The 11,274-nt window shown below is 44.5% G+C and overlaps 1 protein-coding gene across 2 annotated transcripts in view; it reads left to right on the plus strand.

Moving 5' to 3' along the window:
• The window catches only part of LOC311226863 (guanylate-binding protein 6-like), a 61,917-nt gene extending 54,794 nt beyond the window's left edge, over nt 1-7,123 (plus strand). For both annotated transcript variants that reach the window (XM_084312288.1, XM_084312287.1), the window contains exons 9-11: nt 2,426-2,528; nt 5,038-5,231; nt 6,954-7,123. In XM_084312288.1, the coding sequence (XP_084168414.1) occupies nt 2,426-2,528; nt 5,038-5,231; nt 6,954-7,091 (435 nt within the window). In that variant the 3' untranslated portion in view covers nt 7,092-7,123. The remainder of the gene's footprint in view (nt 1-2,425; nt 2,529-5,037; nt 5,232-6,953) is intronic.
• The last annotated feature ends 4,151 nt before the right edge of the window (nt 7,124-11,274 follow it).

The following is an 11,274-nucleotide window of genomic DNA, read 5'->3' on the forward strand; positions in this document are numbered from 1 at the left end:
TCTGTTTCGGACCTAATCCATACATGCATTGAATTGATTACCATTTGGTTTATACCAGTGACACCTCATGTTCATCATCAGATAACAGTGCTTGAAAAGATAAATGCATTTTCTCAAATTCATTCATCAAAAACGTCAAAGGCTCATTCAATTTATCAAGTCACGTCACGTCATCAAATCCATCAAACAGCGCATATCCTCATATATTTTAATCCCAGTTACAATATCACAATAACGTGTGACACTGTCACAGTGATACAATTAAATACTCCACAGATTCAGATTCCTCATAATTCATATCCACAATCCGCGCATAGACGCTTCAGCTTGAATGAAACGCATCCGGGTGCTCCGTTAAGCAAATACACAGCGAAGAATATTACACTAATCAGAGCCAAACACCCGATAGGTTTCATTCATTAAAAATATCCCAGCGGGATTCACATTTGCAATGATCCGTTTAGTCCGTTATTAAAATAACTGTGTGTCGCGACTCGCGAGCGCCGTATCCGTATAAATATGACGTGCATTATATAGGACAAAGTAAATTCATAGGCTGAATATGATTTATTATCAGCGTTACTGCAGACCTATTTTACATTTCAAACGAAGCACAAAAACATAATTCAGAATGGCATAATGGGATCTAGACTGTGAGAAATATTTCAGGAAGGGAGCTGGGATTTCTTTGCGGGGGCGTGGCCATAGTTCATCCAGCTAACTGAACTTAACCCTGCCCTCGACCAGGTTCAAACTTTTTGATCTGTTGTCATAGTGATTTAGACAATTGAGTGTCAGGTAATGGAAAGGTCTGGCTTAAGTCAAGCTATGCTGAAAATTATCCGGCTAACTCAGTTAGCCAGGTACGGGGAACGGGGCCCTGTTCTCCTTTCTTCAGTCTAAACAACCTAACTTGATAGTGGTGTATACAGGCACTTCCTTGAGGTGAAAGTGAAGAAGGAGGTGAGTGTGTGGCCACACCCCTGCTTATATAGGTGGCGGATGGGGGTGTGGCCAGACGGATGTTGGTATGTAAAGGTACATTGAGAGTTTTTATTCAGTGCACAAGTACTGACGTGAAGCATGTGCAATAGACGCTGAGCGGAGCTAACACGTAATAGAACAACAATTCGAGGAAGTTAGTGTAACATTGAAGTTAACTTATGACCAAAACGGAGCGAGTGGAAATAATGCGGAAGCTGTTTCCCTGTCAGACACTTGCACTTCCCCAAAAGAGAGAAAAAGAGAGAGAGAGGGAGAGAGAGAGAGGGAGAGACAGATAGAGAGACTCGCGACTCGAGCACACATGCACACGCGCATCACGCTCTGTGCTCTCGTCTCTCTGTCTGTCTCTCTCTCTCTCCCTCTCTCTATCTGTCTCTACCTCTCTATCTCCCTCTCTATCTCTCTCTCTCCCTCTCTATCTCTCTCTCCCCCAAAGGTATCTGCCAGTGCAGGTGGGTGACTGACTGTCACTCAAAGCGCATTGCTTGGATTTTGTAAGGGGAAAAAGTGGTGCACCAAAGTACTTGATTAAAAATACAAAACAATGAATTTTATTGAGAAAAAAACGTACAGATGTGTTCCATAGACTCACAGGAATAAAATGTTTGTAAAATTGCCCAAATAGTGAAAGAAATAGCAAAATAGTTCCCCTTTAAACTATTAGTCCTACAGGTCGAGGAAGTACCAGATCACCACTTAGTGCCTGTCTGGTGAAATTAGTGTGAACGACCAGCTAGAAATATAGGATTTCTTCAGAATAATACAAATAAAAGGTAAGAATGATTCACACCAGACCAGGGTATCTGCAGGTTTCAACAAGTTCAATTTAAGACTTTTTTTAAGATCTTTTTAATACCACTTAGAGCGAAGTTTTATACCAATTTCACGACCATCCTACTGAACAGAACATAACAACACTGAACTGGCGGCTGCACTTTGCGTGCCAATTTAAATGATCACGTGTTCCATACAAGCTCTCGCCAGACGCACCAAGCTCCCGGTAAACATGACTTGAATACAAAAACATTTCATATATTTTAACATTATTTAATCTCCCGACAGCCGGCCTGCCCCCCCCCCCCCCAGCCCGGCTAATACCTGTGCAAATTTTATTTAAGAATCTTTAATACCTTGGCCTTATATTAAGAATTATGAATTGTAGACTTTTTAATACCCCGCAGATACCCTGCACACACATGTTTTTATTTGGAACAAACACATACAAAACGTTCACCTTTCATTACAAAATTTATTAAGAAAACACCATTCAAAAATATACAACAAAGGTCACAGAAGTAGAAAAAAGGGAAAACCAGCTGAGAGTTTGAAAGCCCCCATAATGGGCCCCGTTTCCTTGTTCATCCACATCAGCTGACATCTACTGTAACTTCTCGTCCGCCTTTAACGTGTTTGTTGCCAGGCTCAGGAGGTCCTGTCTGCATACCTGGAGGAGAAGGCGAAACTCGGCCAGGCCATACTGGCAGCTGATGAGTCCCTCACTGAGGCAGATCAGAGAGCAGAAGGTATTCTATATGTCTCTGTAGCACCCTGAAAATATGGCTATTATTCAGAAGTGCTGACTTGCCTTTTATCTCCCCTGGTACACCAAGACGTATTAACTAGTTTCCCTTAAATTCCCCTTGATCAATGACGCGGGTTTCTCCTTCTCCTGCCGGCTGGAATATGGATTATAAACAATAACCCTGGATCATATTCTTCCACTCAGTGTTTCCCTGTGGGGCTAGTAGGCGGTACCAGCAGGGGGCGCCGGTTGCAGGCAGAGAGCGTACGAGAGAGACGGAGAAGGAAGCAAGCCAACTGAGACGGAAGTGCGAGGAACCAGCCTCTTCGACATTGGACTTGGATCGGTTCGGTCGTGTCTGGACAGAGCCCCGTAGTGGACCACACGGGTGAACAACTTGAGTATATTACGGGTTATCCTAGAAAAGTAAACGTAGTAGCGTGTTGCATGTTTCCCTACTGAATACCCTAGCGATACAACGAGTTATCCTAGAAGAAATGCGGTATAGCCAAGTGTGGCTTAAGTTAATGATATTTCCAGGGGAGCTCCCGTAGCTCACCGCATATCTCGGCGCTATTTCTGCGTCGGGGAAAACCGTGCTCGTCACGGATCTGGGGGACACGAGTTCGATTCCCGGACCCGCCGTCATTTCTCAGAATGTCTTCCCCTGCTCTACATCCCATTTTCAACCTGTTTCTGTCGGTCATGCTTGACCAGAAAAGCGATAAACGCTAAAAAATAAATAAAAAAAAAAAAAAAAAAAAAAAGTTAATGATATTCCCTCTAGTGAGGTGCCCCGCCAGCGTGGCGTGAAGAGGACCGGTGCTTAGAGACACCCTGCGTCATTATATATATCACGGCTAGCAGGTGGGCTGTTTGGGACCCAGAGAGTAGCTTCAGTTTAGGGTAGGGCCAGAGTATTGCTGCGCGTCAACCCAGCCCGGCCGTCAACAGCCAGTCTTCACCGGCGTCCACGCCTGCTCTGCACCGGCTGTCTGCACCGGCTGTCTTCAGGCCAGCACGGGAGTCCTTCCCGACCAGCAGAGGTCGCCATCACCCAGCACGCGCTCTCAGCCCACTACTGCCCCTCTGCTCCAGCCCCGCTTGCTAGCGCCTGTGCCGAGAGCGTTCAACGCCATCTTGCTACCTGGACGGTGGTGGCGCGGCGAGGCCGCCATCTTGGTTGAGTACATTAGGGCTTCGGTGCCCAGGATCTTATTGCACAGTACACAGTGTGATGCGGCCTGCGGGTGAAGCTAACGTTGCTAACTACAGTTCATAGGGGTACCCCATCAACAATATATGCCGGCATTAGTATAGGACTTTTGTTTGGTATTGTGGGCCCACATTTTTGATTTCCTTTGAGTGTGATAACGTGTGATTCTTGTATAATAATTTCCCATTCAATTAATCCTTTCCCTTTGGGGGGGTTCTAGACCTGTGACTCCATAAGTATGCATTAGAGAGGTAATGTACATGGAACTGACCCAGACGTGGGTGATGAGTCAAACACATTTGAACCACATTATTCCTGGTAGGAACCCAGAGGTGGGTGTATAATATAGGTGGTTATAAGGTGTTGAGTTACGGTCAGAGTAATAGTAGGGATTTCTTCTAATTGACTATCCTGACTAAATCGTTGTACCTGCACCGTATTAATTAATATAAAACATTGAATGGGGTTCTGTGTGCGTGTCTCTTCTTGTGCCCAGTCTTAACCATTTTGGTGTGGGTAACGTTACTACAATTAACCCCTTTCTATTCAACCTTCCCTTTCCTACTGTAAGGTTTCTAGTGTCAACGAGGGAGGGTACTGCTTGCGGGGGGAACCAAGTTATTTATTTACAATTCAGTCACTAGGTGTGGGAGGGTTAGAGGAGTAATTGGGGAAAGTGAGAGCGTGTTGGGGAGTACTGCTGACCACCCTGGAAGGGAGAGGAAGACCAGAGTACCAGACCAGGTTGGTAAATCCCGGGCCCCATCCACTCCCACTGCCAGCCTCCAGTTGACGCTCCAGACCCAAAGACGGAGGTGCAGCTAGCCAGAGATCTACTGTGTCTCGCTACCCAGTGACTGCACACCCGTTCCCTCGAAGCAGGGATAATCCACCCTGCTACATCTCAATAGATTAGATTAGATTCAAATGGATTGTCAACATACAGCACAAGTACAGTACAACGAAAAGAAGTTTGACATCCAACCAGAGTGCAAATGTAACAGTAAAGTGCAATATAGTATACAATGTGATTAAATTGCGTATAAAAAATATAAATAAGTACTACTGACTGATGTAGAGTTGTAGTATTAACATGTAGGCCTACAGTGGGCTACTCAGAGTCAGTTGGTTAAGAAACTCAGGACTTAGGTCTTACACTGCCCCCTTTTCTGTCCATCAGTGTAGTAAGCAGTAGGTAGTGCAATTTGAGGGCAACTTCACTGTAAAAGAAATAATGGTACCCAACAAGCTTCCTCTTCCAAACATTTCTTCCTTTCTTCCCGACGCCCTGCAGAGGAACAAGCGAGGAGGGAAGAGGCGGAGAGAGGCGTGCGGGTGATGGAAGAGCGTCTCCACACCGAGAGGAGGCGCGCAGAGGACCAGCAGCGAACGCACGACGAGAACATCAGACAGACGCTGCAGAAGGTGGAGAGTGAAGCGAGGGAGGCCCTGGCAGAGTACCAGAGGATACTACGCGCCAAAGACGCGGTACGGTTTAAACAGGATAATGCTTCATCGCCATGTCGGCAGAGTTGGTTAGGAATTTGTCATAAGCCATGTTTCCATCCCAAGTATTTTTTATGCCAAAGTCGGTTGCATTATCTGTCTCTGTCTTCGTCTCACTTTGGAAAGCAAGAAATGTGATCCGATATGAGCTGACGTTAAAGAACCTGCCCAATAGTAATTTTTCTTGCGTTGCTACGTTCCGTGTTCAGGTAGAAGGTTTATTCACAACCAACCCAATGGATGGAAATGGACGTTTTAAAGGTTCGCTCCAAATTCACTCGACAATTGGATAATTGGAGCTTACACAAAGCATATTTCCTGTGAGCTGCCACTAGAGGCAGAGCGGCTCATTGTGTGAGTGAGTGAGTGAGTGAGTGAGTGAGTGAGTGAGTGAGTGAGTGAGTGAGTGAGTGAGTGAGTGAGTGAGTGAGTGAGTGGGTGAGCGAGTGGGCGAGTGAGCGAGTGAGTGAGTGAGTGAGTGAGTGAGTGAGTGAGTGAGTGAATGTGAGTGAGTGAGTGAGTTGGTGACACTGTCTGTCTATAAGGTGTTTTGCATCTAATTATAAACCACAGTAGGCCAGATCACAATAATGGTAATTACATAATCATAATAATTGTCTGTGAAGTGCACAAAATGGTGGTGTAGTAATGTGCTGTACGGTTGCTGTTGTAAGTGGTATTTCTTTGTTCAAATAAGTGTTGAATAGCTCTGCATTCCAACAGCCATCATTGATATAGAGTGTCTGGTCAGTAACATGGGTCTCCCAGTTCCTCCACTCTGCAGTAAACACTAAATGCATTTTCTAGTATCCCTTCCCACTTTATCCAATCAGGAGAGAGAAGCCTAGATATTTTTTCTTATTTCAGGTATTCTTGCAAGCCACGTTTTCTTACTGCACTGGCAGATTATTTTACTTGTTTCAAGGACACATTTGCTTAAAACGAGTTTTTATTTCTTATTTTTTCAAACAATTTCTGCAGTGTGAAGTTATCTCTACTGATTGGATAAAGTGGGAATGGGATACCAGCTAATTTATTTTCTGTTTACTGCAGAGTGGAGGGACTGGGAGACCCATGTTACTGACCAAACACTGTATATCAGTGATGGCTGCCTGAATGTAGAGCTATTACTTTACATGTAGACACTTATTTTTAACAAACACTTACAGCACTTTTAACATTGCTAGAATTACATACATCGTTCTGTCTGCGTCGTATGATTCAAATTGATTGTTTCTAATGGTCGGGGCCGATCACGTGATTTTCCCAAGATCGGGATCGGCAAAAAAAACAAAACAAAAAATCTGTATTTTTTTTCTTTTTTACTTTTTTTATTCAACAAACATGACCATGTTCACGTCTTAAACTCATACTGAGGCCTTAGTTTATTACATCAAATGATTTATGTCAAGGATTGCAATGCCTCGCTTGAATGAAGTTAACTTTTCACCTGGATAACGTCAACATTCAGGGTGAATGTAATGTGATAAATTGGGATGATTTTTTTATTTTTATTTTTTTTTATCTTTTTTTTTATTGGATCGGGAAAGATCGGTATCGGTAGATACTCAAAATCACATGATCGGATCGGGAGCAACATTTTTTTATCGGGACATCCCTAGTCGGAATGTATTTGTAATGTGATAATGGTTAATATCATGCTAAATGAATTTCTGATTTCCTCCTAATTTTCTTCTTAAACAGGAGATGGAGCGCTATCGGCAGCAAGGAATGGAGCAGAAAGTGAGTCAGATGCAAAATGAGATCGCTAAATTGACGAATGAGATGAATGCGAGGCAAAACCAGGCCACCAAAAAAAAAAAAGGTTGTACCATCTGTTGAATCCTATGATTGAATCCTACGTTAAATCCAAATTAGATGCTCTCTTATGCCTCGTCTCCATTAATTGGCCTTGTTCAGCCTGGCTGGGGATATAGCCATGGCCAGGTTTGGTTTGGTTTGGTATGGTATGGTTTGGGTTCGCGTCTTGTCAAAGGTCACAGACAGCGTGACCAAAGAATGGTGACCTCTCGGACGTCAAGACCCTACCAGCAGAACCGGGGGTGGGGAAAACCCAGAGGGAATCGTCCAACACATTGCCAGCAGGCCTTTCATCCTACAGCTATTCCTATGGCTCCACGCCCCCCTCCCCCTCGTCCGAGGTTCTATCCCGGATATCAACACACCCGTCAAGACGACCAGCCCAGATACCAAGAACAGAGGCAGAGAAGATCCTTAGATCCTGTAATGCCGTATATTAGAATGCATGAGTAATGGGGATGACTGTATTAAAGATCTTACCTATATATGTTTAATCTAGTGTGTATTTTAAACTTGATTACAGAAGTGTGCCTCTGTTTTTTTTTTTTTTTTTTTTTTTTATCTTTTTCCCCCTCCATTTTCCTCCGATTTTCTCCCATCCCAATGTTAGTCGTATGCCAATTCCCAATCCCTTCCTGGTCGCTGCGCACTTACCCCCCACAGTCAGATCATCTAGGAGAGTGGAGGCTATCACGTGCTTCCTCCGACACACGTCCAGCCAATCAACCGCTTCTTTTCACCTGGCAGCGCGGATCCTCCCTGAGAGGGCGTATCGTGTGGAAGGATCACACTATCCCACTCAGGTCCTATCCGCGCTTAGCAGGTGCCCCGACCGAACTGTAGGAGTCGCTGTTTACAACGACCCGGACGCGTGTAGCTTATTGCCAGCGGAAGAGTGCAAGAATGCTTCCGCATTCGTCACCGCACGCCAGTACGGTAATGCGCCTTTCCTTTCGCCCCGCTCAGACAAATGTATGTAGTACATTGCAACACAACGCAGCATTTCCGCGTACATTGCAACGAATCACTTGGAGTTTGAAAGTGATATCAGAAGAAACTACTCAACCTCGGCTGTCTTTAACTATGAGTGAACACAACGCATTGTAACGTTAACGCAGCTGTCAACTGTACTTTACTATGGAATACATGTATTATTATCGCGACGCGTCGTCACAGACTAAACAGTGTTCTGGATTTTCCTACAATGGATTATTGATTGTAAATTGAACCCTTGCAGCACTGAAGAACCATTATGAATCTGTGTTAGAAAATGTTTTGGATCTAAATCACTTGGAGTTTGAAAGTGATATCAGAAGAAACGACTCAACCTCGGCTGTCTTTAACTATGAGTGAACACAACGCATTGTAACGTTAACGCAGCTGTCAACTGTACTTTACTATGGAATACATGTATTATTATCGCGACGCGTCGTCACAGACTAAACAGTGTTCTGGATTTTCCTACAGTTAGAGTGTTGTGTTCAGTCAGACAGTAGACAAGTAGAGGTTGAGTACTTTATTATCTAAACATGGTAAGTTAGAGTGTTGTGTTCACTCATAGTTAAATACAGTAGAGGTTGAGTACTTCATTATCTAAACATGGTAAGTTAGAGTGTGGTGTTCACTCATAGTTAAAGACAGCCGAGGTTGAGTAGTTTCTTCTGATATCACTTTCAAACTCCAAGTGATTTAGATCCAAAACATTTTCTAACACAGATTCATAATGGTTCTTCAGTGCTGCAAGGGTTCAATTTACAATCAATAATCCATTGTAGGAAAATCCAGAACACTGTTTAGTCTGTGACGACGCGTTGCGATAATAATACATGTATTCCATAGTAAAGTACAATTGACAGCTGCGTTAACGTTACAATGCGTTGTGTTCACTCATAGTTAAAGACAGCCGAGGTTGAGTAGTTTCTTCTGATATCACTTTCAAACTCCAAGTGATTCGTTGCAATGTACGCGGAAATGCTGCGTTGTGTTGCAATGTACTACATGCATTTGTCTGAGCGGGGCGAAAGGAAAGGCGCATTACCGTACTGGCGTGCGGTGACGAATGCGGAAGCATTCTTGCACTCTTCCGCTGGCAATAAGCTACACGCGACCCGGACCCACCCCGCCAGCTTCTCCCACCCTCTAATACTGCCAATTGTATTAGTGTGAACGGCCAGCCAAGCTGGTGACAACCGCGGAGCTGTGAGCCGGATTCGAACAGGCGAATCCAGCCCACAGCTTCGGGGTTGGTGACGAACGCAATCTCCGCTACGCTACCTAACCGCCAAGTGTGCCTCTGTTTTAAGTGCGGAATGCGTTATAAAATATCTTTTTTTCCTCCTGCTCAGGGGTCAACTTACATTCTAAAGGATTCTAAAAGATGTTAGAAAATATACCCAGCGTCTGGCTAAAAGGTTTTTCTTATATATAAGTTAAGTAAGAAAACCAGCTATTAACATTTATAAGTTGTGGGTCATTTAAAGACTTTTGTGGCCAGTGATTGCCACTGCCCTATATCTGCTGCTATCTTGCTGTACTGCATTCCTCAGAGTGAGGAGAAATCTTCTTCATTTCATCATCATCCTCCCTCCTTGCAGCCAAGGTCATACCACGCTGTACGTGTGCTTAGAAAAAGAACACCACGGAGGATGTTTAAGATGTTTAACGTTTAACATTTAATGTTAAATGGAATTGCTAACAGTACAGGAGATTGACTTTATAAAGGATTATACCTATAAACTTTGGGGCCAGTGTGTGCACACGGCCCTCCCCCTGTGTTTAGTAAAGTACTTATAGTATAAAAGTACTTCTACCTAGGGCTGGGTATGTAATCCCAGCCATGCACGCTGATTGGTGCTGACAATATACTGTATTATGAAAAAGATGTGTTTCTGTTTATCAAGATGTGACGAACATAGCACTATAAAGACCCGGTTCTCAAGTAGAGCCCTCTCTCTTTTTTTTTGGTCGCTTCTTTTGCCTTAAGAACCTGTAACTATATCTGTAGACTTATTGGAATAATTGTGCATTCTTTTGTATGACTATCTTCACAAAACTCTGTAACTCTTCTTTTCGAATTAAAAGTAAAAACTGTTCACTCTCACTCTTCTCTTTATTAAAAAAACTTAAAAAAAAATTTGTATCTCTCTTTCTCAGATTTTTCTCAGTTTTCTCCCCAATTTAGTCGTTGTGCCAATTCCCTCCCCTACCTGGTTGTTGTGCGCATGTTCTCCTACTGGTCGGTACAAGGGAACCCTGAAGTATCCGCGCGCTTCCTCCGACACGTGCGGCAACAGCCAGTGGCTCTCTTCTCACCTGGCAGCGAGGGCTCTCATTGGTGAAGTGTAATGCGTGGGAGGTCATGCCTCCTTCCTCAAGTCCTGCCTCCGCTGAGCAAGCGCCCAGACCTGACCTGTAGGCGTCGCTGTCCACAACGCCAGTTCTGTATCGTAATGGCTCCGCTCGGCATCAATACTGCACTATGCCTCGCTCGTGCACGCGCACTGAATAAAAATTCCACAATGTACCTTTACATCCCAATATTCGTCTGGCCACACCCCTATCCGCCTACCTACATAAGCAGGGGTGGGGCCACATACTCGCCTCCTTCTTCGCTTTCACCACAAGGAAGTGCCTTCGGTAGATCCCCACTTGACGAGGTTTTAGTAGGAGAAAGTTGGAAAACGAGATACATTGACATCATATCTTTATTTTCTCTCTCACTATTTTCGAGAAAATACGGCGATATTGTCTTCGTACTGGAGTGTCTGGAAGATGATGATCATTCTACACCTCCACCGGTTTTTTCGTATTGGGAGTTCACGCCGTTGACATGCCTCCCAACTGCAGTCCTCCTTGCTGCGGCTGGATGGGGTAAAACCCTCCAGCGACACAGCTGGACTGTAGGACGCACCGACTGTTGTGAGAAGAGGTGGGTTCCAGGTTTGGTGAGTAATGTTTGCTTGCGAGCACCACTTGTCTGTTAGTGCTATGGGGGCTGGCTGACAATGTTTACGAAAACCGGACCCAGATTAGGGTCCTTTGTTCAGCCTTTTAGGCGACGGCGGAGGATCTTGGTTTGGAACCCATTATAGTCAACTAGTGGGCCACGACCAGTAAAACTGGTGATCCCAGTATTTTCTGGACGTGTGGATCAGTGGCGGCTCTACCACTAGGGGCGCTAGGGCGCCGACCCACCTGTTAATTG

Source organism: Notolepis coatsorum (genome assembly GCF_963971535.1).
Source record: "Notolepis coatsorum genome assembly, chromosome: 4".
Taxonomy (NCBI): Eukaryota; Metazoa; Chordata; class Actinopteri; order Aulopiformes; family Paralepididae; genus Notolepis; species Notolepis coatsorum.